The sequence below is a fragment of the Daphnia pulicaria genome, chromosome 1 (genome assembly GCF_021234035.1).
Source record: "Daphnia pulicaria isolate SC F1-1A chromosome 1, SC_F0-13Bv2, whole genome shotgun sequence".
NCBI lineage: Eukaryota > Metazoa > Arthropoda > Branchiopoda > Diplostraca > Daphniidae > Daphnia > Daphnia pulicaria.
In genome coordinates this window covers 11837470-11864005 of record NC_060913.1, presented here as the reverse complement: position 1 = coordinate 11864005, position 26536 = coordinate 11837470, and the positions used below count along the sequence as shown (strand labels likewise).

Below are 26536 nucleotides of genomic sequence, written 5' to 3'. Positions count from 1 at the left end.
ATAAGAAGCTGATCCCTTTGCCACACGAACCGCTTTCATATTCTTACAGGACGGCAGCCATACAATCAACCACTTGTTATCATTGCCATAGCAACGTGATGGCCTTGCGTTTGGGAATTCAAAACAATAGAGAAAAATCGAAAGTAGGGCATGGTAAGTGGAGTAATAGAGGAATTATGTTTGGTGTGAAGTGCGCATACATTGTAAAAGAATAAAGGCTTCATCGAGGGAGCCGCTCGAGCGATTCATATCTATTACGTTCAAATTTTCGACTCAATTTTCGGCTTTAAGATAGAAAGCATTTTCGTCGAGTGCGTGTTATATAAAGCTACCGAGTGCGGTGGCTAGAATACGGAACTTTCAATTACGTCTGGATTAAACAAAAAATAGATAAAAAAAAGTGGCTAAACAGTCACGCTAGACAGTTACGCTACGATTGCAACGCATCTATAAATTTTAAAATTCCAAGTTACATATACTTTTATCGGAAGGAAAAACGTAGTAAAACATCGGCTTTTTATGCTGACGTACGTACGGCCAATAAGTAACGTTTTTTTTTAGAAACTTTCATTTTACTCGTTCCAGAACTGTCCTCCGGTGTATTCGGTTGGGAGAGTTGAATAATGCAACATCTATCGCTATTGTAGGTATGTGAATAAAATTTAAATGTCATCAACAACACAAGGTCAAAGTAAGTTTAAGAGATTTTTTCCAGATTAAGGGAAACCATAAAAGTAATAAACAAGAGAGAGAAGAAATTCCGAACAAGAAAGAGGATGAAGCAATAAAATAAATCCAATTTTGCAAACGATAAACGTTTTGACCAGATTTGGATTTAGAGATTTGAGAAAGATATAGGCTGTTATATAGCCTTGTCAAGGTATACACGTACAGCGTATAGCTATACACGGCAATCAAACTTGTCTAGATCATATAAGATGCTATAAGATGGGCTATTGCTCTCTTCAACGAACCCATAATAAACCACCAAGTCCTAAACGAAAAAAGATCCAAACCGATCGAAAACAAGGAATGCTACCGGTAACAAATGATGTTTTTTTTTAAATGAATTTTAACTCTATCGGTAAAAATGTTGCTGCCCCTTTTTGTTTTAAGAAAAAGCGCAGTATAAAATGGATGATCAGATCACATCGGGTTCATCTCTTCGTCGCACTATCTCCAGACTGGCTATGAGATTTTCAGACCTAAAAAAGGTATGCGGAGTCACGTAATGCGGAGCGTTAACCTACGTCAGACATTCCTTGAATTTAAATGACGGATGCAACACCATATGGAAAGCTATAGGCCTTAACTTAGATAAATAAATCACTCTGATAAAAGTTCATTTGCACTGCTCTGTTCAATCATTCGCCGTACAAGTCTCGCCACTGGATGTCACTATGTATATATTTTTCTTTTATTGATTAAATCCTACTCCGTCGTAGTCTACACTCGGAGAAAAAATGGAATGGACATTTTCCCAGAAAAACGATTACCGATAACAGAAGTCCAGACTCTATTTAAGCTATTATGTTGTAAACCGTGTGATAAATGGTGAATAAATTGATAGATTTCTAACATTTTTCTATCAAGAAAACCCCCCCCCCCCTTTTTTTGTGTAGAATAAATGTCGCTGTATCAAGCTATTGATTTCAGCAAGCTATATATGTACCCAAAAGTATCGATTCAACAAGAGAAAAGACGGAAATAGAAATCAGACGAATGCGAGGAAGTATATAGTAGGATGAAGGTAAAATGTATATTTTCCATATGCTCATCTCGCTCCAATCAATTCACTACGACTTCGATTTTCTTCGAATTTTAGCTATATATTTTGTTTGGTATTTTTCCGTTGATGTCGTTCGCTGTGGCTGAATGTTTTAGTTTGAATTTCTGTTTTGGCAGAAGTTAGGCAGGGCGGTCAAAAAGAGAGGGAAATACAATTATGCCTATTTATTATTTTTTGTGCAAACCACCGCAGATGGGAAACTTTTACGAAGTGATCATATTAGCTTAGATATTTATGCGTTGGACAGGATCTCCAGATTAGTCATGCCCAAACGGCGTTGCTTGTCAACGACGATGTTTTTGGCCCACAGACGGCAGCTGATTTTAACTGTAGTGCCCACTGTTGGAATTGAAGTAGAGAAGAGTTTATTATTCATTATTCAACGTGAAAACATCAGCCAAAAATGTTGAATCGTACCTGGTAAATTGTCGACTTGCATAGCTACGAATGGCGACAGGTAACCTTTTTGGTTGGCGTACGGAAAGTAGTAAGACGGGAACCCGATGTGCGTATCGTATTCCAAAGTGACGTTGAAATTCTCCACTTCCAAACACGAGACCCAGATGTTCTTTTCAATCTATTATAGATTAAGCGTATTATTTTAGTCGAGAAAAGAGTTTTCCTACATGTTTTTCATTCGACATAATATACCACATCAGTTGGAAGTTTGAGAATGGCTGTCTTCAAATTGGCTGGCATTTGAAGTTCTTCTGATTCGATTTCTTCCTTTGTGTAGGGAATTGGAGTCCAACCGAAGATCTTTTCATCAAACGGCACAATAACAGAGTATTGATTTGGATGATTAGTTGCGGCCGAGATGTTGGGAAAATCCCAAGTTTTTTTCTTGCGTGATGATGCAATTTATATCGTACCTTGTTTGGTTTCAGGAAAAGACACGGTTTGTTGACGGCGAAACCGTAATCGTTCTGAGCGCATTTGTTCAAGTCGACTTTGAAGCTGCACGGAGTTACTGGGTCGGCGCTGGCAGTTCCGTAGTTGCACTCGGCGTAGCTGTCGGACATGGGCGCTATTGTGTAGTAGGCTGGTCGAAACACATCAGACATTATAGCATACACATATGTCTGTAGGCATCTAATAAAATAGTGAAATAACTTACGGCCTAGGAAATCATCAACTCGATCCGACCAGTATTTGGGTTCCTTTGCATTGAATGAGATAACTGTGACGTCCGGATCGGCGTGAGTGGGCCTGTATCCCATACCTAATCATTTGTCATAATAATTAAAACAAAAAAATCCCAAATATTATAATTAACCGAATTGAGTTGTCTTGTGGCGTCACCAGATGTCGACGCGGGTTCGACGCTCACGAGCAATTGTAAAACTTGATAGACTCACCAGGACTGTTGCCGATCAAGCTCGAACCCATTGTCCATTTTGGCTCGTGATCGTTCAACGTCTGATAGAAAACGGTGAGAAGAGCGATGAAGAATCCGGCCAGGAAGGCGTACAGCACAATGTAAAACACCGTGATCTGGACTACAGATATCCATAAGACGAGACGAGAAAAAGAAAAGAATTCAAACACAATGGAAAGGTCTTGGTGTCTAAAGATAAATGGTAATACAAATTTATATTATCAACTGCGGGGAATAAAATTAATACAAGCAGCCGGCCAGCTGAAAATTGCGTCACTCCACAACTACAACCTAGATAATTCTTATCTTCTCGTTTAAAAAAACCAAGGTTCTCACACGCTGGTGGTGAAATCAAGTCTGTAGGCACGCCTAGGTGTGAAAATTAAAATTAAAATTCAACTTACACCAACTCTTTGCCGTACGGCCGAGCACTTCATGAGTATCTTTGTTGTAAAGAAATTGGGTGATCTCCTGACAACGCGTCAATGTCTGGGGTCGTTTGTAGGGCTCGTCAGTTTTTTTGTTAGACATGGTGAAGATGAATGTGTTCCTGAGACGACGGCGACTTCAGAAACTGCGAGTTGGGCTTGGCGACGTTTCACCTGCTGAAGAGCAACCGAAAAATATTGAAATCAAAGATGATCTAAACTGATAATCTTGAATGGGGTTTTATTTGGGAGAACTTTCCACCAGCAATAAAGCTAAGGAATCGTCACACAAAAGATGGAGAGACAAAAAATCGATCCCACCAACTCACAGTGTAGAGAAACTGCAACGGGAGCTCACGACGTCTCGTCTCGGAAAAGATCAGCTCTCGGCAGCCAACTGCCCCAGCGCGCCCTGTGGTTTCTGCCTCCTCCTCTATTCTCTGGCGGCGCACGCGTGAGTTGCCGACTTGCGGGCGGACGGACGGACCGGTCTTATTTCGCGGCGGCGCACAACGTCTCCTCGGTCCACACCCTTGTGTGCTGTGTGCTCTATTGTAAGCGATAAACTAGATATACGTGCAGCCCGGCGCACTTGATTCGTGCACTAGCATGCGCTCGTCTTTTAAACGGACCTATCTCTACGCCTCCCAGGGAATTTCTGCAGAGGAAAATTTCGATCACATTTTAAATGGTTTTTTTTTTCTGGCAGTGAGATATAGGAGAAGAGCAGGTGTGCTAATATTTAAAAAAAAAATATTATTTTAATCAAAGAAAAATATTGAATGCAAAGGATTGGGGAAAACATAATACGCCAAAGGAAATTCTTCCAAATGTACCCAACACTCTAGCCTTTTTGAAAAAGGCTAGAAATCTCTGACTAAAAATAGTCGATTCAAGCTGCCTTTACTAGATCTATGAATAACCATCTTGCCACACACTATTTTGTGAGTGTGTGTGTGTGTGTGTGTCACGCGCAGAGTTCATTTTGGCGAGAGGAAAATCAGCCGACATATAATTTGAATTTCTGAAATTTTTACAGAATCATGGATGGATAAATGATCACATTTTCCTCTTTTGCTTTTAGATTGGGGTCAGTTATCATTAATGCGATGTTGCGTACGCTGCGTGAGCGATAAACAGGTTAATCTAAAACATCCCGATTTTATCGCCACAAGCAACGGACTCTATATGCATAGTGCTGCTTACATCATATATCTCGGTGGGCAGTACAAAACAAAAAAAAGGCTGCAACAAAACGAACTGCAGAGGGAATTGGGCTCGTTTCTTTTATCTCTGCTATCGTTTGGCGACACATGAACACATGACCCATTTGAGAAATAAATGAAAGAAGATGGCGCAACGACCTGTTTATTGCCATGATGTATTACATGGCATAGCGCGCAGCATATACTTAACTCTCAGTCTAGTTTTCCAATGTAGACTAGAATTGAAAAGGATACAGGTATAGAGGTATATAAAAGCAGCGTTTTCATCGGTCAACTTTTTGAAATATAATCAGGACGAATGCAGATGGTAAGCCGAGGTAAGCCGATAGAGTAGGACACAAAAATTAAAGATTTGGACATTGACATAGGAGTCCCTTGGTACAAAAAGATATGCATACATATTGTTTAGAATGTAATCAAAATGAGATCAAATTGCGTCCAAAGATAACAGTATATAGTCGAAACCAATTCCAAAGCAATGATTTTCGGTAGATAGTCGTCTTATAGTCTATTAGTCGAGCTTATGGAATTATTATCTTTTGTGTGTATGTATAGATGATTTAGGATTTATTGTTCTGCGTCTATAGTGGTTTCATAGTCTCGCATACAAGAGTGCCCATCTGGGTTGGCGAAAGTTTTTCTTCGGAAGTTGCGAATTGTGTTACAAAACCAATTTTTGAAATAGCATCTATTTATGATACTAATATAACTGTTTACAATTAACAACCCAACAATTCACTAACTAGGCCTATATAGCACGTGAACAATATGAAGTAGGGTGAGTTACACAGTATTTTCATTAAAGTATTCGCGGATTTTTAATTTAAAAAAAGTGGATGATGTAACGGAAGTGTCATATGTTACTTCCGCGGTAACGAGTTACACGTGATTCAATTTCCAACTAATATTTCCACTCTTGTGGTGACAGCTATTTGGTATTGGATGGCGCAATCTCATTCCCTGAAGTATTCGTCGTCTTTGCGACTTTACTTCGCTGTGAAATTAGATTTGGGTCGTGAAGGGGACTGAAAGGGAAGCCTAGGATCCTAGAACGCTTCGGCGTACCGTGAAGACTTGATTTGTATTATAAATAGATCACGCAGTAGCGCTAACGTCACAGACGCGGCTGGCGGACACAAGGAATAGATTGAAGAAAGGAAGAAACAGATGAAAAAGCAGAGAAAGACTGGTAAAATGGAAAACGAAGGATATACAGTATATTACGCTTCAATCCATAAGACACAACACGCCATGGGCGAAACCCTTTTCATACAAGAATATCTTTCTACTTTTACCGACTTTTACTTCAAGAAAACAACCAAGAATGCCATATGGGTTTTCTTCATCGATTAATTGAATCAAATGAAGATTGTCACAGATGGTTCATTGAAGACGTAATGAAATTGGTAGGTCTATCTTTAATTAAATAGCAGTAAATAATGTTGCATATATAATTATTTGAACAACAGCCAATTGATTTGATACTGAATTACAATATGCTGATCTTCACGACATGCAGTGATGCATGGCCACAGCCGCTGTCTGGAGCGTTGCGTGTTGCGTCTAGAGTCCAAGGATCGAGCATCACTCTTTTTTATTCAACTCTCTCTTGTCACAAAACAAACCGTTGTCTTTAGTCATTCCCAGAATCTGCTGTTCAAATTCAACTAGTTTGGATACCTGTTCTTGGTGTCTGATGACAGTGAGAAATGGTGTTGTATGAGCATGATTAAATATGGAAAGGTCGCACAATAGGCGGACCAAAACAGAATGGACGAAGAAAATATAATTTTAGTTAATTAATCAATGACTTGGAATCTTGGGAGATATGTTTCGTTACGTTGAATTGCAACTCGGTATAATTTACAGCTTTTATTTCTTGGCGGAAAACCCACATTTGTCAATTATTTTTATTGCATTTTCACGAGTTTTCTGCTTTTTAAAGTTGCGTCGAGTTGCGTAAAGCCACGTTAAACCAATGGTTAAGGTTTCTCTTACAACGTGTAGTTTTTGGGGAAATCATTTCTAGAAATAAGCGCAAGATAGAATAATTAATTATGTTTTTCTTGAACTTTGGCTTTGGCGGATGACCAGTTGACCAACTTCCTTTCACTGGAATAAATTTCCAAACAGGAATTTAAAAAATAATAATAAATAAATAAATAAAAAGTCGAGAAAATTCAATGAATGAATGTTTAATTTCTACTACTTTACATGCAATGAAACGTGTGTTGAAGATAACTTGTTTGTCAAGATGTACCCAAAGCCTAAGCTGCCCAAACAAATACATCGCTGGGTGGGTTTATTATACTGGCAGGCAATCTCTCCGGAGCGCCTGAAAGAGAAACAAACATTTATGGTCAAGAGTCATTCGTTCAGCTTTTCAAAAATATACAATGGTTTGAACCCCATATTGAATTTTTTTATTTTTCCTGAAGCAAGGAGATATATAGTTGAATCACTACACGCAACTCATTTTTACCACCCATCTGTTCTATTGTTTTATTTTATTTTAATTATTGTTCAAATAAGGGAAAATAATGTAGGCTTACTATTTTTTTCCCCCCAAAGCTTTTGCTCTGCTATTTTATTTAGGTCAATTTTTTCTAGTTTGCTAGGACCGAGCCGTAGAACTCCAACGGCAGTACAACTCCAAAGACATAAGAATTCCCTTTTTAAATATTATTAAAAATACCCGACAATAGAACTCCAATAAATTCTTTAATTATTTTCATGTTTGACAATAGACCTCCATTGAATTATAAATATGTTAAATGTCCGACAATAGAACTCCAACAAAAATTATTCGCGTGCCCGACAGTAGAACTCCACTTTTCTTAAAATCTTAAAAGTAAAATTAAAACTCTATAGAGCGCTCTACAGCGCACTGCATATTTTAAGAAAAGTTGAGTTCTACTGTCGGGCACGCGAATAATTTTTGTTGGAGTTCTATTGTCGAACATGAAAATAATTTAAAAAATTATTGGAGTTCTGTTGTCGCGTAGTGGAGTTCTATTGTCGGGTATTTTTGATAATATTAAAAAAAAATGGAGTTCTTATGTCTTTGGAGTTCTACTGTCGTTGGAGTTCTACTGTCGCATACAAAGAAATTTTTAAAAATTATTAAAAATATTGGGGTTCTATTGTCGGTGGAGTTCTCCTGGTTTGGAGTTCTACTGTCAGCAACCCGTCCTTAGTTCCTACCGAGCACTTCGATTAGAGTGAGTACTGAGTAACGGTAGCGAACGAGGCAACAAAGTGTTACAGGTTGGGCTACAGGTCTGTACATTTTTTTCCATATTTTCATTGAAGAATTAAAAAAAAAAAAAATTAAAATTCACAACATATCCTGAAAAATAAAATGGTTAGTCACCATAATTCTGTTGTTTATTCCTTTCCCCTACAACTTGCTCTGAATTTTTTCTTTTTGTTTATTGCTGTTGTTGTAGAATCGAAGGCTGGATGAATATTGATGGTTGAATCAAATAATCGTTTGATACTCGGATCACAGCTATCGATAAGTATCATAATTGACATTGATTGGGACTAAATAGAACGCAAATAAAAAAGGTGCTTCTTATCTTGAGGTATCTGTCAAGGCAATGCCGCAAACGCTCGACATTGAGTTGTGCCGCTGGGGGAAATTTTATATGGTGAAAGGTTCGTGCATAGTCTTCCTATTCCAATTGCGCAATAGGAAGACGACAAGTGTCACTGTCTGCTATGCCTCCTTGACGTCACCCTTCTACGTTGAAAATGAACAGGCGACGGTGACGATTGATTGACACGTTGATCTCGTCCATAATCGATAACTATGCGAAGGTTGCGTCGTAGTGACATTCAAACATTTGTAAGTTTTTGAAAAAATAAAACATGACAGTAAAAGGCTCCATTAAAGCAAGTGCCGGTACCTTTGATTCCACAGTAATAACCATCTTTCGTAACCACCTTTAAGTGAGTTCAGTCAAACCTGTCTAGTCATGAGTTAGAATTTTGGAATCGCTTTTGCAATTCGGAATTAAACTAACGGTCTTGGCAGAGTCTTGGAATTACAACTATACCAGGACTCCCTCTCATTCCATAAAATAATAATTAAGAAGATATTGAGCACTGCTGGTTGTCGCATTTGTTATTTACTTTACGAACGCAGCTTTGCCTATATACCACTTTCGGAATTCGTGAACTTTCCAAGGAACACTTGTCGATTGTCATTTGATGTGTTCATAATTTTTGGCTTATCGAAAGAAAAGGAGGAGGGTGGCAGTAAAACGATAGTCTTTCATTTCAAAATCACTATCCGCCTGTTTTATCACACGAAAATCTAAGATGTGCAGCAATACTCTACAATATGTCGAATAAGGGAAATAGTCAGTTGTCCTTCATCAGCAGAACCAAACACGCCAAGTCCAATAATGAAACATCTTCTCATCATTTCTGTCCTTGTCGCTATCGGGGCAGGTAAGAAATCTCTTTAATTGATTAACGACTTCGATAGTAAATTATTTTGTATTGCATCAATAAAAAAAAAAAAAAAAAATCGAAGGAGCGCCCCGAGATCTTTCCGAGCGCATTGCGGGCGGAAGCCTAGCGACCGAAGGAGAGTTTCCGTACATCGCTTCCGTTCAACTTGAACGTCGTCACTATTGCAGTGGTATGATCTACAATGACCGATGGATTTTGACGGCAGCTTCTTGTGTTTCTGGGTGAATATTTTAAAGTGTTTGACGTTTTACTTCTAATTTTTAGTATAAAATTTAATTTTTAACTTGCACGGATGTAGGTTTCTACCGAGTCAGCTACAAGTCGTTGTTGGCATTATAAGCTTTATATCGCCGTCTGCTCAACAGCAAACTATTGCAGTGTCTTCAGTTGTCACCCACCCTCAATACGACAATGTCACAAAATTGAACGACATCGCACTGATATCCGTGAGACCTTTAAATAATTAATCACATATTACTTCATTTGAAATATGGATTTTTATTCATAGCTGAACCGCCCAATACTTTTTGGCTCTGCTGTTCAAGTACGTAAATAACAAAACACTAAACAAATACATTATTATTTGATAACTTAAATTTTCAATAAAATAATTGATGTCGTTTGCTACACAAGCAGAGAATCCTATAAGAGGAGGTTGACGAAACAATTATTAAAAATTTATCGACAAATAACTGATAGTCTTTTGTTATCTACAAATAATTCATATTCTTTATGTTACACGAGCAGGAGATCCGATACGACGAGGTTGACGAAGCAATTCCTACGGCTATTACAATGGGATGGGGCGCATCAATGGTTTGATTTTCTAAATTTTCAACAAGATAAACAATATAACAATAGCAAAAGTATGAGTCAATTTAAATATGAACATTCTTTTATTTAGGAGGGTGGTGTAGAGGTGACGAAACTTCGTAAAACAGTTCTGACATTACCCCTAGATTGTTCAAGTTACGGTGCGACAGAATTCAACTTTAACTACATGATTTGTGCTGGCAGTGGTATGTTTAGACTTAAGAACGCCCAAAACAAGAATTAATTTTACCCATTTTGACATTTCTCACTCATCAATTTTAGATGTTTCGAGCCCATGTCACTACGACGAAGGATCTCCGTTAGTGCAAAATGGTCTTGCGGTCGGAATAATGTCTAAGAACAAGGGATGTACAGCTCCTTACATCCCAAGTATTTTCACTCGGTTGTCTGTATATTATTACTGGATAAATGCTGTCGGAGGCCAGCAAGCACTTACAACACCTTCTACTCCTGCAACAACTGTTACATTATCTACAGTGCCAACCGCCCCGTGTATCAATTGCGAGACTCCAACCCCCACTACGACTATTGTAACAACAATTCCAACAGCTCCGACAGCCCCTTGTATCAATTGTGAGACGCCAGCCCCCACTACGACTATTGTAACAACAGTTCCAACAGCTCCGACAGCCCCTTGTATCAATTGTGAGACGCTAGCCCCCACTACGACTATTGTGACAACAGTTCCAACAGCTCCGACAGCACCTTGCATCAATTGTGAGACCACCCCTACTACTACTATTAAGACAACAATTACTGCTCCGACAGCTCCTTGTTTAAATTGTGAGGCCCCAACAAGCACCACTCCTAAGCCAATTATTCCGACAGCTCCCTGCTTTAATTGCGTTCCCTAGTATTTTCGGAAGGGCATTCGTTTTTTAAGGCTTAAAAATATATGTAGACTAAAACCCACATTGATGCCAATATTAATTCTAGCAAAACTGGGGACCATAAAAGGTTTTTAGATTAGTAAAACATTATTGCAAATTGGAAATATAAGTTAACCTTTATTATACTCTGATACTGATTAGGTATTAACGGTAAAATACACTACCTGCAGCAAGTATTAAGAAAAAATACTCAATTTATAAAATGGATTCAGTATGGCAGAAATAAAATGTGAAAAATATAAATGTTTTGCTGCTAAACATCTAATTACTAAGTAATTACCAATACAGTACAGGTTGACAGACATCACAATCCACGAGTTGGGGTCCATTATGGTTGTACTCGTATGTTTTTTTCTTTGCGATTATCCATACCTAATTCTCACTTGGAATACTTCAACATCCGCCTTCCAGGAATACTTAAAATGCCAACACTACGGCAATTGTTCAAGTGCTCATTCAACCAATGCGATTCACTAAAAACCGTGTGGATTCATTCAACGAACGACGAACGAAAAATTCATTCAAAAGTAAAATCACGAAACAAAAGTTATCCCAATAAACCATGTAATGAACTTCACAAATAAATCACTCGATATTAAGTACTCAATCTACTCATACTTGATTGAAGGAGGATGGAGGTTTCCAATATCTGAGCTTTAAAAATGAATGTTAAAGTCCCACTAGAATCTGGAGTAATTCATATTCGTTTACGGTCTTCCTTAATTCAGCCGCTTTTTCTTCCGTTCGTTTTCATTTCCATCATCAACCGACTCCTCCAAGACTGGACCAATATTTTGAAGCAATGCACTGTTGCTATACTGACCAAAAAGGGACACCAAAAGAGCTACACCATAGCCCGTTGCTCTCTCTCCACAATGAACCGGTGCGGCCATATCTACGTGCATCCATACTCCAGGATAATCAAATCCAAGATGGGCCAAAATAAACAGTCCAGCACATGATGACAAAGCATTGCTACGATCCTGAGTAAACACAAAATGCAATTAGTTACACTGACTAATATCGTCCCAGCAAAACACATACAGCGACGGAATTTTTCATGTCTGCAACAGCCGAGTTGAACTCAGAGAAATGGAACTCCGGACAGAAGGGAATGGGAAACGTCAAATCACCAGAGACCAGTCCGGCATCAACCAACGCATTTTCCCAGTGCTCGTTGTTGGTTAGGACAGCAGCGTGATGCTTGCCAGTTGCAACACTCTGTGAAACATGTCAGCTCGGTTGAATAAATACTAAAAATTGAATTCTATATTCTTCAAATACCTGTCCACCAGTCAAAGTTGCCATATCTAAAATAACATCTGCCTTCAGGTCTTTGTGAGCGTAGAAAACACCATCAGCAAGAACCTAAAATGAAAATTAAGCCCACATTTCATTCCAATATGATTAAATGAAAATAAAAACAAACCAATCGGCCTTCTGCATCCGTGTTATTGATCTCAACAGTGCGACCCGAATAAAGAGTGTGGATATCATCGGGTCTCGTCGAAAGTGGGCCAACAGAATTTTCTGCCAAGCAAAATACAGCGTGCAAATTTTCCTTAAATCCAGTCAGCACAGCCTACGAATTGCAGTTTCAATATCAGTTGATGAATCAAACAAAATTCTAAAATTTGTAGTAAGAAATTTTAACCAGTCGAAAAGCGCCTAAAATCTATATGAAAGAAAAAGAATAAGATATAATAATACAACATACATAATGAATTGTATTTTTGTAATTACCCCACTGGCTCCGCCACAGTCGCGCTTCATTCCTTCAATACCAACCGAATAAAAAATGAAATTAATCTTACGAGTTATACATTCCAGTTAATCATGTTACATACCCGGCATCGCTGTCTATTAAACAAATAAAACACTTGTTTTACAATAGCTAAACTTAAAATTTTTAATTTTTAGTTACCTTGCCCTTGATGGATAATCCACCTGTGTCATACATGATTCCCTTACCGACCCAAGCAATAGTTTTCGTTGCTCCCTTTGAAAGAAGCATAGAAACCGTGATTATTTCTACATAATTACAATCAGACATAATGTTATTAAATAATACCTTGGGCAAATGGCTTAAAACGACAAGAGCTGGTGGGTTGGGTGCAGCCTGAAACAAAAAGGTTAGGCCACATTAAAATAATTAGATTGTAGATAAACTAAACTAACCTTTCCAACTCCATAAATACCACCAAATCCTTGACGCTCAAGTTCTTTATCACGAATGATGAACGGCTCAATTCCTAACTCTTTGGCAACTACTCCGATTTCCTAAATAATGCAATAAAAGAAATAATAAAATCACTAAATTACCGGAAGCAATCAAACATTTGTTTACCTCGAGGAAATGGTCAGTGTTCATTTCATTACATGGAGTATCAACGATACGAGCGGTAAGCCGTACGGATTCTGCAGCTCTTTCCAGCATAATGCATTCATCCTCTGTCAAAGGAATGGCATTGTCAAGCAAAAAGTATTCCACTGATACTGTGATGGGCACTTTTTCTGCACTAGTAGCTCCCAATTTGCTTGATAAGTTTGTCTTTCTTGAATAAAGTGGGTAAGCTCGAGCAACTGCTGTTGCAGAGGGAAAAACATCTTGTTTTTCACAAATTATCTGTTGAATACAATGAATTAAATTCAGTCAAAAAATGTGGAACATCATACATTAATACTTACAACAATGAAGTTGTCCTTTCCTGATGTAGCTGCTGAGCGCACACACTTTGTGATTGCATGTGATCTTGATGGTGCATTGTGCCTGCTACATTTCCCTGGAAGAGGAGATATGGTAGCAGAATTCAAGTATAATGGGCACACATCTGGACTTGACTGTACAGAATTCAAGGCTGAAGAGAAAACCTGAAGAAAACATACAGCATTTTAATTAAGATTATCTTAGCCACTTAGGGTATGCTGTAAGCTTTACTGACATCTTCTGTCACCCTTCCTCCAAACTTTGTAGACATATCATTGTAGCTGATTTTGGCAAGATTTTTTGGTGTACCTATAAATACAAATTAAGCTTTGCTAACATCCAAAGTTTGAAAATTTAAGATATTTACCAATTATAACAACAGGATTAGTGATTGGATCTGATGGAGAAAGAATGGACGAAAACTTAAGTTTGACACCCGCCATTGCTTCTATTGTTGTCTTATCAGAATATCTATTAAGCTTCTGAGTTCTGACCGATTGTGTAAGAGAAAACCGTTCAATGAAATCAAACGGTCCACCACGGATGACTTTTCTCTGAGCTGTGATTGAAAAAAGTTCGGCTGCTTAGGAAATGACAAATGCGAAACGTTTTAGAGGTGCAACTAAAACTGTGTATTCCAACGCAATAATTCCATAAATTCAAATAAGCAGATCAGCCTCAGAATTAAGTGGAATGTTAATCAATCATACTTTTTAATGACACATTTAACCAATCTTGGTGTATATCATCCAAATGATCATCAAAGTCCACAAACTTTTTGTAAAGCTTCTTAGAAAGAAGAGTTGAAACAGAATTCAAAGCTGCTTCATTGTTGGGAAGGATCTTCAAGCTAGGAATATTCCAAGTTGCTTTAGTTCAACAAGATAGATAAAAGTATTTTTTAAATGCTACTTACTTTTCTTTGTCTTTTACTTTCCATTTTCCATCTGAATACTGAATAACACTGAGTGAAGTTTGGGTCATTTGCATTGAGAGTTGGCGATTATTAATCAGGACTAGACATGCATTGGGGAAATACTCAGCAATTTTCTCACAAATTTTTTGGCTCACAGGGTCAGGGCTGGAAAATAAAATTATAATCAAACTGATTATTAAATAGAAATTAATTGACAAATCCATACTTCATTTCTGCAACTGCTTCACTGGCATGATAATATCCAGCAATGACTAATCCAGCAGTACGGCAGTAACTGTCAATCTGCATGTTGCACACAAGTAAACATATTAGTACAAAAATTCATGATAAGAAGTGAAGAATTGGATATTTATAATGAATACTATTCACGACCTGCATTAAGGCCACTTCTAACATCGGAGCCAGTCCCAAGTTATGGTGGAAAAGAGGAATTGCATCTACATATTTTACGGATTGGCTATTAGAACCTTCGTTTGCCAGCAATACACCATTAATTGCGGTGTGTGGATATTTAAAAGCATGCAAAATTATCTTTGAATAAGCCAATTTTGACAGTTCACAAGTAGACGCCATGTTGTATGTATTAAATAGAACTGACACCTAGTGATAATCAATGCAACGAGATCTGACATCCCGAAAATTCTATTGCACCGTCGGGCTGACGGTGCTCGAATGGGGTTTCGCGCTATTGCACCGTCAGGCCGCTAGGGGCGCTCTGACGGCTGACGGTTGGGGGGCCAGGGGGGGTACCCCTCTCTAGTCTCTACATCTGACGGCTGGAGCTACCCTAACCCTTTCTGACGGCTGGGTGTACGGACCCTATCCCCCCTTTCCAGAACCGTCAGGCCTCTGCAAGTGACATTACATTTGAATCAAGATGACACAATCTCGTTGGAAATAGCTGGAAGATCAGCAGATGCGTTTTTGCATGACGATGATCGCCACTTCACCCATTTCACAGGTTTCATGTTGGAGGAGGAAGTGTCGGCATCTCTTTGAGACTTTGTGTTAAGAGATCTTAAAAAAAACGCACTAAATGTAGACCATATATGACCCAAAATTGGATTTCTTTTAAATATTATTTATGAAGTGGTAATGGAAGAAAATTCAGTTGACTCGAACTCATAAATAGACCAATAATATCACCGCGTCAACTCTTTTCAGAGTTTGGTCAACAGTTCATTTCTGATCCAAGAATAGAATTGAATCGAGGATATAACGTAACAGTGTAATGTAATCCCTCTTGAATATATTCATAGACAACACCTACAACATAGATTCACAATAAATGCTAATACACAAGACACACTGGAGGCCGCACATCCATTAATTGATCAAAGTCACCTAAGAGACGGGATAAAAAGCGGCTTCACGTCAATGATATTTTTCTGTACGCGCACGTTGTTGCGGATGGGTATGCGTGTGCAAGTGTAGGACGAGTCTGCTGGACAAAGTGATTTCATCATACAGCCCGGAGAAGTCAAGAATTTGTGTCAAATGGGTAGGGAGTATCGGGAAAGTAGAAGGATCAAAAGACAAGCTGGTTAAGTTAGTTCAAATCTATTAATTCCGAAGGCTCAAGCCACATATAGAAAAGAAAAGAAAAGAAAAAAAAAACATCGTGTAGATTGGATAATCATTGTATAGTACACACTACTGACCTAATGCTCTTGGAACACACGACGGATTGGCTTCATATTTCCACAGGAGACTACGAGCAAATCCGAAATGGGTTGGAACAAAAGCAAAAACCGCCAGCAACGATCATTCACTTATTTTTCATAAAGGAGCATAAAGATTGGTGGAGGTATGAAAAGACAAAAAAAAAAAAAAAGAGTGGATGAATGTGTAACGAATTGTCTATCATCAAACAAAAAAACAAAAATAAAGGAAAGAAATTGCGAAATGGGAATAAAAATAGATGAAAGGATGAAAGCAACGTAACTCTCGGCGCTGTTCTGTTGTCTTATTATCTTTTTTTTTACGGTTTCATAAAAAAACAAACAAAAAAAACAATGGCTCTGATTTTCTAAATATGTTCAATCAGTGTAGACTTTGAATTCCTGCCCAGTGTTGCTTTTCTTCCCGACGGTAGGTGAGTCCTTCTTCAGGATGTAGCCGGCTGTCAAGTTGCGAGGAGCGCGACCAGTGCGACGCAAACGATCTGCGAAAGAAATCAGGCAAATCAAGAATTACAACCTTGGAATAAAATTTAAAAAAAAATTGAAAGAGTTATATTACAAAACGTAATAATAAAAGCGTAGAAATGAAATAGAATAATATCAGGCACAGAACCAAAAGTGGATTATTCAGTGAGTTGATATTTTAACGGTGCTGACACTGCACACATTCATGAACGAATAACATTCATGATTTTTTTAAAACGCTATATGCTCGTAAATGAAACAGTTTATATGAAATGTTCTGAATGGAAAATGCCTGAAAAAAATTAGGCGGTTAGCTGTTTGAGAATCGCTTCAAGTTTGTTTGATGAAAACAGTATAATCTAATCCCTCTTATTTGATCAAGTTTCTTCATCACTGGTTTACTGCTCTATGCCACGAGAAACGTGCACATCTGAGAACATGCCTTTTCCACCGTACACGGTCACAATTGAAAATGTCATTAGGAGGTGTAACGAACAACAACGACGTTCAACAAACTATTGACAAAAGTGAGTTCAATTCCATTAAAAAAAAGTGATGTTAAAATAACACAAAACAACGTTAACAAGTCAAGTACACGAGGCAGGAAAAGAAAGCGGTGGGTGGTGGCAACGGCCAAAAAAAGTCACAAATAAAAATTTGATTGAAAAGTAAATGCCAAGGAACTTTGTCACACGAGAACAAGCGAATACCTGACGCGGTGAAAATGGGGGGAGGTGGATACATAGAGAATCATCTTTACGCGGTGCTTTTTCGTGATTGTTCACTCTGTTTCTTTGCCATTCTTTCCTTCCTCAACAGTTCACTCTCTGGGTCCGCACGCTTCGAAAGACACGCACTCCGACGCTGACCTTAACCATTCTCCGGGCTTTTTTTTTTGTAACAATTCAGTTTTCGTTTTTTTATCATTTGGATTTTTGTTTTAAATCATCGGACACGCACACAAAGAGTAGGCCGGGGAGAGCGGAACGCGGTAGAAGAGAAGAGCGGGATATTTTTTTTTGTGTTTTGTTTGTTTACAAGAAACAAAATGAGAAAAACATAAAAGATACTGAATGATTATCAACGTCGATTTGAATTTGTTTTAGACTTTTGCAAGAAGGAAAAAAAATCAATAATAATAACCAAAAAAAAAAATAATCAAAAGCCGAATGAAATCTGTACAAATGTTGTGCGCTAAGTGCAGTTATATCGGCAGCACAAACACATCGTTAACGAGCAATAAGTGTAACGATAGAAAACAAAATAAAAATTTAAAAAAAAAGAAAGAAAGATATCGGTGTTAACATATTAGTTTTTTTTTTAGATTAATCCAATCAAATAAAGTTTTTTGGACCTGAACTCGAAAGACCTGATTTTTTCCCTGACTAAGGACGAAGTAAAAAAAAAAAAAAAAAAAAAAAATCTAGTCCGAATAGTAGTTCAACGACCTGAGAGATTTAGGGGGGAGCATTCTGTGTTTAAATAACTCTTGCCTTTTGAAATTTATAAACACGCCGGAAATACAATTTGATTTTCAGCCAGCCGTTAGCAAACACAAAAATAGTAGGCAGGGCCCTAGAGGGGGGAAGAAAAAAAAAATGGTGGTGGACTTCCGAAGAAAGGGATAGCCCCAGACGAATAGCTGCCATGTCTTTTTATAATTTCGATGCGGAAGAATCTAGCGGAATTTGATGTTGGCACGAGAAACTCAAAGGGAGACAAGAAAAAAAAAAAAAAAGAAAAAGAAAGGAGGAAAGAGGGGAGAGAGAAAGAACAGGGAAAAAGCACACTTGACTCAACTACATCTATGCTGGTATTCATGGCTTTTTCGGTTAATACGATAACGCTTTCCACTACCAAACACGATTTTTTCATTTCTTTCGTCGGTTTGATGTGGGAGGAGAGCGGGGGGGGGAGTTCAATCAACCCGAAAACACACTACGAAAAACTTCTTAATAGACGAAAGCAACCAAACATTTGGGTTATAGTTGGATAATAGCCGATGAATAGGGATTGAGGTTAATGAATCCAAACATGGGACTGCGACCCGCATGCGATGAGAATGGGATTACGTGCTCAGTAATTGAGGACAGCGATTCGATCAGGCGGGAAATGAGAACGAGAGCCAACTGGACAAAAATGATTCAATCGAAAAAAAAGGGAGAAAATCTTACTGCGGTCAATGTTTTTCTGCAAGTGGTTCGCCACTCGACTTCGAGCGTCGTTGAACTCAAAAAAGAGTCCGACTCGCATCAGCGTAGTGTTTTGCTCGATGTATTGGGTGATGTCCATCTCCGCTTTGTTTCCCAGCACATGGGCAGTCAACTAAAGAAAGCGAAATCGTTAATAACGCGAAAAATTAAAAACAAAAAAAGATAACCAGCAAATAGGTAGAAAAATGAAACCTCATTTTTATGGATTTTGATTAAATGAAAAGTCAAGGAAACGTCAAGTCGAGGTGAGCGAATGATTTTTACCTGGTTAGAGGCACGGAATTCTTCAACATTCTTCTGTACCAGCATGCTTTTCACGAGCCGAACAATACCGTTGGCGCTAACTTGATTGGTTTCGATGCTATCAAATTTACAAAAATTGATTTAGAAATCAGTGTCAAACTTGTGCGTGGTTGGCTTGTTAATTCTTGAATACTTGATGACGCGTAAGGTGGCGTTCTTTTCGAGGGCTTCGGCTAATTTCTCGGCCGTGCGATCTGTAAGGCCGGTGTTACTGAGGCTGAGGACTTCCAGGCGCGTGTTAATTTCTAGGGCTTTAAACAACCTGCAGTGAACAATCAAATCCCTCGTTAAAAAATTGATGCTAAAAACAATTTGGCATCAAACAGAGTTGGATCTAACCGGTCGAACTGGTCATCCGTCAAGTTGACATTGTTGAAGCAGAGTTCGATCGTTTTGGAATCATCATCATAGACTTTGAGAATAGACTGTTCCGGATCGGTGGCATTGGGAGGTTCGTAAGGTAGGGCTTTGGGCTGCGAGGCTTTGGTGACACCATCCCAGCCGAGACCCACTTTGCCTTTGTTGAGGAGTGAAGCGTGGTACTGGTCCTGATTCATCATCGAGTGAAATCCCAGAATAGCTGCAAAATAAATAAGACAAGAAACGAGGCGTTTGCCCCCCCACTGATTAGTTTGACCTGTCAAATAAAAAAGGTCCTGAACTCGACTGAAAGCGGACACGCAAAATGTGAACCATCTTTCGGATTGGTGGATTCGTTTACCTGCCAAATCGACGAGCTCTTCTTCGGTGGCAGTCCCCAGAGCTTGCTCGTACTCGTCCTCCAGGTTAAATGAAACGCCATCGTCCTCGCGGCTAACAATAACCGGCGCTTCGGGAGGAATCCACTAGACAAGAAACAGTCACAACAAACCAGATAAGTAAATAAATAAACAAACGAGGACTCGATCCATCATCAAACGATTTCAGAGGCTCTCGGACGACTACTGTTTTAGTCATCTAAATCCTTCACCGAATTTTCCCCCAGTATTTTTTTTTTTTTTTTAACAAGGCCGGCCGGTAACGAGACTGGGCAGACGGCGGCCTTGAAAAAAATCCCGGCAAACCGTTTGAATGAGCCGCTGGGAGCGACTGGGACGCACACGAGGAATTGGCCGAAAAAGGCAAATGATGCAGGACGACGTTTTGCGTCGGGTCCCCGACGACTTTTGTACAGTACGGGCCAGCGCAGGTTTGAAAATAAACACAACGTCGTCTATTTATAGGGTGTAAAGGGATAAGGACCGGAGGCGGGCAGCGAATCTCTACCCAGCTCCTCGCCAGACACCATCCTTCCGCCCCTCTCGGCAATGGACTTGAGATGGTCGCTGGATATCAAGACGGATGGACGGGGAGGGTGGTGATGGTGGTGGTGGCTGGGGGTTAGGACGATTGAAAGTGTCACTACGCCAACCCCACAGATTGATGAATCACTTTTATATAAAGAAGTGACTATTATAGATCCCCCCCGAGCGATGCGATTCGCATACCAGAGCCACCGGAGGACATCAGCCACCAAGCACACACTCGCCAGATGCTACATCCATTGAGTCTTCTGACGTCGATCTAACCTGACGTCTGTTATGCAATTCAAATGGCTGAGAACTCGTTGGAATTAAACAACATGCCGATTTTTCGAGAAACAAGCCGGGAAAAAACCCACCCACACCCTTAAAAAAAAACCCGATTTTGGATGATAATGCAATCGTTATTACCTTTTTACCACGAACCACTCCGGCAACAAATGGCACACTTTCGGGCTGATCGGGTGTTTCCAGGGCAATCTTGTTAATGTGGTCGATTAGTTGCTTACGGTCGACTGGACCGGTGGCTTCCCGTTCGCAGTGATAGTTGGTGCGCTGATCAGGAGGCATAAACCGGTCCTATTTAATGATTTCGTGGGAATGATTGTTAAACCAAACAAAAAACAAATACAGGTTAGATTTTTATGGGCTTCCAACTAAATGATATTGCGTTAGAAGTAAACAAAAAATAAATAAATAAAATTCGTTGATACGCACATCAGGATCGACTTCTTTGGAGAGAATTTCCAATTCCTCCGCCGAGAGTTGGGTGAGAAGATCGTCGACATCGATATCGTCGAATTCCTTGAGCTCTTTGCCGTAGAGCTTCTTGGACGTCATGGCGTTGGAAACTTGGTAGGAGACCTGGGAATAGCCAGCAGAAAGACAATCACATTATAGCGGCTTGCTCTCGCAGTAGTAGCGTCGACGGAAGGAAAAGAAGGAAAATAAAATTTTAAAAACAAAAAAAAAAAAGTGCCGTTGGAAATAGTTGGGCAACAATCAGCTGACTGTGGTCTTTTCCTGCTCTCCCTGACATCCAAAGGCATGCTGCGGGCGTCCAGCCAAAAAAGCCCATCCTGGAACCAACGTTCCCGCAGGTCCTTGCCTCCCACCCCTCTGAGCGAGCCGGATCCCGTCCCCGACTCCCCGGTTGCCCGTTTGAAAAAAAAATAAAAAATAAATAAAAAAAAATAAAATAAAAATATGAACGCGACAAAAACAAATTCCCGGCTCGTGTGAAACATACCGTGCAGTCACTTTGCAATCTGCACACACGGTCCATTGTCCCGCCTATATTTTTCTCTTCTTCTTTTCCTTCTGCTTCTCCTATCGGACCGTAACCAAGACGTGGATAGTTGTCGCGTCATTTACCTTTTACGACTTGACCTTGTGCGTGTGTTGCTAGATAACTATAGCCACTGCACTCAACAACTTTTGAAATAGCTTGCGCGTTTACTAAGGGACCCCGGACCGCGTATTTCCATTGGCGCCTTTTGTTGACGCGATTTCTTTTCCCACCCATGTTTTCAGCTTATTTGGATAAGATTGAAAAACAACAAAAAAGAAAACGGCCGAAAAAAAACGCTTAGCCATTCGGGATAGCGAATAGAAGCTCTAGTTCGCGACTGCAATGCTAGGTGGTGTCTACTCGGACTAGCGCAGAAAACCAACCAAAACAACGAGAGAAATGTGTGTGTGTGTGTGTGTGCAAAGTCCAGGCAAATTGCCAGATCGACGAGTTGACTGAACTGCCTATCCTGACCAAACAAAACATGACAACGGATGACTGGAAGAAAGAAAGAAGAAAATAAAAGCGGGGGCTGCTGGTTGCGCAGTGCCGGACGACGCGGAATAAGTTACTACTCGCTTCCTGGCAGTGCCGGGTGGACGGAACGGACAAGCTGGGCGGAGGGGGGAGTAGGAGGTGACATTATTCTTCATCTGGTAGTAGGTCGCAGTCATTTGAGTGGTGGAGAGCAACTTCTTTTTTGGCCTGACATGGAAGACAAGAGAGAGAGAGAGCGAGAGCGATCCTGCGTTTGTTTTGCTGTCGATTGTCGTAAATATAAGGGGGCAAGGCGGAAGAAGTAGAAGAAGACACCAGAGTCTCTCGACGCAGCAACTCTATCAGCGTCGACGCTGCTCTTGCGTATTCTTGGGCACCGTCCAACCTGCACTTTTTTTTTTCTTCTTCGTTTCAGACGTGGAAGAAGTTTGGACGGAGGGGGGGGGGGGAGGGTGTAAAAAAAGAGGGGGGAACACGCCACCCAAAAGGACCGGGACCCTCCTAATTTTAGACTAGTGAGTTCCAACGATAGACTACGGAAACTTATCCACAACCCCCCACCACCACCACCACCAATCCATATCACATCCAAAGCAGCAGCTTCCTTTGGCTTGCTCAGATTCCCCTACCTGATTGGCAAACGTTAACAGCAAATTTCTGGCGTTTTCCAGCTTTTTTCTTGTTTCAAGGTCGCCGAACGATCCGGACGCAAAAGAAAAATAATAGCGACGAGCCAAATAAATATGCCTCCCAGTCAGCCAATGGCTTATCCATGTTTTAACTAATAAGCTGTAGAGATGATGGACTAATGTTTCTTGCGAACAAAAAAAAAAAAAGGCATAGCAACCGTCTCCACCCTTGAAATTGTGGTAAAGACTTTGTGCTCTCCCAACAAATAGTTGAATTTAGCAGCGAGTCTTTTTTTAAGATTCCTGGGGGATCTAGAGGCACCTGCAGGAAAACCTTCACACAATCTACTTTCTCCGAAGATGATGCCAGCATTACAAGTAAACAGCCTATGAGATTTGAGGTGAGGCATTTTGATTTTAGAAAGTGGTTTCCATGCTAATAGAAAGTTCTGCGATGCAAATCCATAGCTAGGGGCAAGGGTACTCGAAGAAGATGGTCTTCACTAACATCAGAACTGAATAATTGTCTTAAAACGTTAAATAACAACTACAATATTTAGTAAAACAGAGGAGATAAAACTTTAAAAAAACTGAGAAGTCTCACCACGGTCAGAGAAATATGACTTCCAACTGCCTATCCAAGAGGTGTGTCTGGTACTGCTGGAGATATCTTTCTTTTCGCAAATAACAGTCACGAACGCCCAGCCGACGTGCCCGAGAGCTGAAACAATTTACACAACAGACAACTCCCACAACAACGCTGACCGAACAACTCAGCAAAATGTCGAAATGATTCCGTATGACAGGCAAGAAAGATCCGATCCGACAATATAGCCCAGCCCTAGAAGACTGACTAAGGCTTATTCGTTAGTTAGTAGACTACTACTGGGGTCGGCAATCGATGCAAATACAGCAGGCTTCCATGTCAGTTTTTGGAATGGTTGGACGGACCCCTCCCTAGTCTGCTGCCCGCAACCAAAGGTCTACTGCACTGTCATGGCCGACTATCTCTCGCGCTTATTATCTGTCTGGCTGTAAAATACTTTGAGCCCTCTTAGTTGCGCCTCTAGCGATCAAGAAAGATACTACTAATGCATATTTATTTGTTCACCTAGTGCTCAACAATGTAACCTCGTGTCTCAAACTCGCTTAACGTTCTGCTGGTCGACTCATTTTATGTGACGAATCATTGTCGAAGGCCGCGTTAAAGACATTAATTATTATTCACAGCCGTGTAGGCTCCATTTCCGGTTTATTAATAGTTCAAGCTATGATCTTGTGAATCAGCGACTGGATGACGTCAAACTTGGAAGTTCTCGAAAGATTTCAGGAAAGAGTGAAAGAAATTGTCTACGCCCATTTTTGCTGAGCCCACCCGTCAACGTCTTCTGAAAATTCTTTTTGGGTTGTTTTGTCTAAACCAAACGAGCCGTCAAGTGCCATTCAATCGTCTCCGTAATGAGCTTAGTGGTTGTGTGTAGGCTTTGCAAAAATACAAATGGCTTACGTCACGCGAGACGTAGGCTAGCCAAAATCGGCTGACGGAAGCCCCCTAACGTCTTTAGCCATTTTCTTTTGTTTTAAAAAAAAACAGCGAACGTTTCTTCTCGAAAATTTGCTGAGGACACGTAACTTTATGTATATTTTCAAGATAGATATATATGTAAGTCTTAATTAAACACCAGTTCGAATGTTAAAATAAGTGTAACATATTTAAAAAAAAATTATAATCATAATAAGGAAACATGACTAAAGTTATAGATTTTCAATATCCGGAGACGTGTTGATTTTAAAGCAGATGTCCATCACGTTTCCGCCCTTGCCGCTTGCTGTTGCCACCTCGTCGCCGTAGGGTGCGGTCCATTCTTCGGTTGGATTTTGGACGCTCCAATTGGCTTTGCTTAGCGCGGGAGCCATTCGCTTACCGTATCTGTGTTTGGATGGTAGACAAACTATTATTAGTTTGGAAAAAGAATATTTCACAGCAAGAATAGTTATAATGAAAGACAATGCTAAGAATTTTTGCCTGGCGTGAGTCTGTGTCATTAAGTAATTTGTTAACGTCGATCGCAAATGATTTCTGAAATCCTCCAGGTTCTTGGAGGACGCGTTGCTGGTTTCGGCCGGCGGGTTGGCCACCACCGTCACGGTCGACCAGCATATTAGCATCAATTGGAAGACGAGGAACGTGGTTGTGGCTGCGTTCACTATTATACCATTTGGCAAGATCACAGCAACATTATGAAAAAAAAAAAAGCAAAAAGTGAAAGAAATTATGAAGCATAACAAACAGCAGCCAACATCTTGAATTGAATCCAAATTTCAATTGCAATATTAGAACCAGATAAAATTGTTTGGCCGTTTTTACTATTTGAATTAGAATATTTACACGTATTTTAACTTACTTTTGGTGGTTGAAAGCAAGTTAGAATAGTTCGCGCTGTCACTTGGTGAGCTGGAACAGTTGGCTTCTAATCAGATTGACTGGGCCTTTTATATATCTGTCGGACATTTCATTCAATGACAAGCTGAAATGCGCACGCGGCAGATTTTAGTATTTTTTTTTTTTATTATTATTTTAATTACACCTTTTTTTTTTAAAATGTAGCGCTACATTTATGGCCCGGGGGATCGTAAAACTCGTATCGCGAAAAAGTGCGCTGCGTAATTTCCCCCCTTTCTTTATTTTAGAATGAAGCTTCGCATTCTATGAACGCCAGTTGAAACTGAGAACTGACGGCCGTTTGACGTCAAGAACTGTCCCGGATATATCAAGAAGCAGAGGACGCGGAGGTATTATTATTGAAATGCTGAATAACGGACGCTTCACAACGGATATTTCACGCGGTAAATTCAGATGGTTTGCCAAATCATCACATCACGCGCGTTTTGGCGCCAATTCAAAAATCTATCAATATCTGTCATTGTTGTTTTATTATTCACTGTTGTATTATTACATTCATTTGGAAATTACGTTTGCAACATACACAAGCCTCAACCGCTACGCTGAAAAATAGAAAATTAAATATTTTCATTACATAATTTTTTTTCAATAGAAGCCTATTCATCTTCAGTTCCTAAATAACTATAGATCATCAGTCAACGTATGACTGAACGTCAGCCTTTAAAAAAAAAATTACATGTACTGTACTAAGCAAATTATACGAAATTTTCACTATATTAGCCAGAATAAACAAAAATTGTGAGAAATCAAAAGCGATGGCGAAACAAACAAAACAAAAAATAAATAAATTTTTGGCTCCTCGTACTTTTTGACAAAATCTTCCATGATTTAAAATCTTGCAAAACTCTTGGCATATGTAGTTGCTGATCACTTTTTCCGTGTGTCTGCATCACTGGATAGTAACGTGGAGAGCTCTTTTCACGGTGATTCACATCTTTACAAATCATTGGCTAACGGAACACGCATGACGAATCATAGTGAAATCTAGAGTCATGTATACGAAATCGCGAATAAATAAT

The 26536-nt window shown here is 39.6% G+C and overlaps 6 protein-coding genes across 8 annotated transcripts; 1 reads left to right on the top strand and 5 right to left on the bottom strand.

Moving 5' to 3' along the window:
• Positions 1 to 1740: 1740 nt before the first annotated feature.
• LOC124327098 (sodium/potassium-transporting ATPase subunit beta-like) lies at positions 1741 to 4111 on the bottom strand. Of its 2 annotated transcripts, none has more exons than XM_046785985.1 (8): positions 3925 to 4111; positions 3572 to 3772; positions 3148 to 3288; positions 2907 to 3011; positions 2662 to 2831; positions 2441 to 2548; positions 2207 to 2366; positions 1741 to 2128 (listed from the first exon to the last, which is right to left on the bottom strand). In XM_046785985.1, exons 2-8 carry the CDS (start codon positions 3696 to 3698, stop codon positions 2022 to 2024), a joined length of 918 nt encoding a protein of 305 aa, XP_046641941.1. In that variant the 5' UTR covers positions 3699 to 3772; positions 3925 to 4111; the 3' UTR covers positions 1741 to 2021. The 2 variants fall into 2 exon arrangements, with proteins under 2 accessions (XP_046641941.1, XP_046641932.1); XM_046785976.1 differs by having other exon boundaries at positions 3572 to 3769; positions 3925 to 4110.
• Positions 4112 to 9168: 5057 nt separating this feature from the next.
• On the top strand, positions 9169 to 11258 carry LOC124328998 (trypsin-1-like). The gene is made up of 7 exons (XM_046787885.1): positions 9169 to 9279; positions 9365 to 9524; positions 9602 to 9749; positions 9812 to 9847; positions 10051 to 10119; positions 10208 to 10322; positions 10399 to 11258. The coding sequence occupies exons 1-7, from the start codon at positions 9234 to 9236 to the stop codon at positions 10989 to 10991; spliced, it is 1167 nt and encodes a 388-aa protein (XP_046643841.1). The 5' UTR covers positions 9169 to 9233; the 3' UTR covers positions 10992 to 11258.
• Positions 11259 to 11574: 316 nt separating this feature from the next.
• LOC124328980 (probable aminopeptidase NPEPL1) lies at positions 11575 to 14303 on the bottom strand. The gene is made up of 14 exons (XM_046787839.1): positions 14102 to 14303; positions 13970 to 14043; positions 13716 to 13898; positions 13375 to 13653; positions 13206 to 13307; positions 13099 to 13146; positions 12952 to 13026; positions 12875 to 12887; positions 12771 to 12802; positions 12682 to 12702; positions 12457 to 12609; positions 12312 to 12395; positions 12072 to 12248; positions 11575 to 12010 (listed from the first exon to the last, which is right to left on the bottom strand). The coding sequence occupies exons 1-14, from the start codon at positions 14175 to 14177 to the stop codon at positions 11747 to 11749; spliced, it is 1581 nt and encodes a 526-aa protein (XP_046643795.1). The 5' UTR covers positions 14178 to 14303; the 3' UTR covers positions 11575 to 11746.
• Positions 14304 to 14342: 39 nt separating this feature from the next.
• LOC124329026 (ER membrane protein complex subunit 9-like) lies at positions 14343 to 15280 on the bottom strand. The gene is made up of 4 exons (XM_046787943.1): positions 15044 to 15280; positions 14877 to 14953; positions 14651 to 14815; positions 14343 to 14584 (listed from the first exon to the last, which is right to left on the bottom strand). Exons 1-4 carry the CDS (start codon positions 15242 to 15244, stop codon positions 14431 to 14433), a joined length of 597 nt encoding a protein of 198 aa, XP_046643899.1. The 5' UTR covers positions 15245 to 15280; the 3' UTR covers positions 14343 to 14430.
• Positions 15281 to 15878: 598 nt separating this feature from the next.
• On the bottom strand, positions 15879 to 24043 carry LOC124329005 (tropomodulin-like). Of its 2 annotated transcripts, XR_006916570.1 has the most exons (10): positions 23658 to 24043; positions 21353 to 21499; positions 21047 to 21214; positions 20056 to 20179; positions 19674 to 19914; positions 19468 to 19596; positions 19296 to 19392; positions 18993 to 19143; positions 17529 to 17704; positions 16702 to 16835 (listed from the first exon to the last, which is right to left on the bottom strand). XR_006916570.1 is itself a non-coding variant. In XM_046787898.1 (9 exons), exons 2-9 carry the CDS (start codon positions 21473 to 21475, stop codon positions 16711 to 16713), a joined length of 1158 nt encoding a protein of 385 aa, XP_046643854.1. In that variant the 5' UTR covers positions 21476 to 21499; positions 23658 to 24042; the 3' UTR covers positions 15879 to 16710. The 2 variants fall into 2 exon arrangements, 1 of the variants encoding a protein (XP_046643854.1); XM_046787898.1 differs by lacking the exon at positions 17529 to 17704 and having other exon boundaries at positions 15879 to 16835; positions 23658 to 24042.
• Positions 24044 to 24638: 595 nt separating this feature from the next.
• Positions 24639 to 25618, bottom strand: LOC124329029. The gene is made up of 3 exons (XM_046787957.1): positions 25459 to 25618; positions 25080 to 25260; positions 24639 to 24983 (listed from the first exon to the last, which is right to left on the bottom strand). Coding segments are annotated over exons 1-3 (357 nt in total). The 5' UTR covers positions 25460 to 25618; the 3' UTR covers positions 24639 to 24808.
• Between the last annotated feature and the right edge of the window lie 918 nt (positions 25619 to 26536).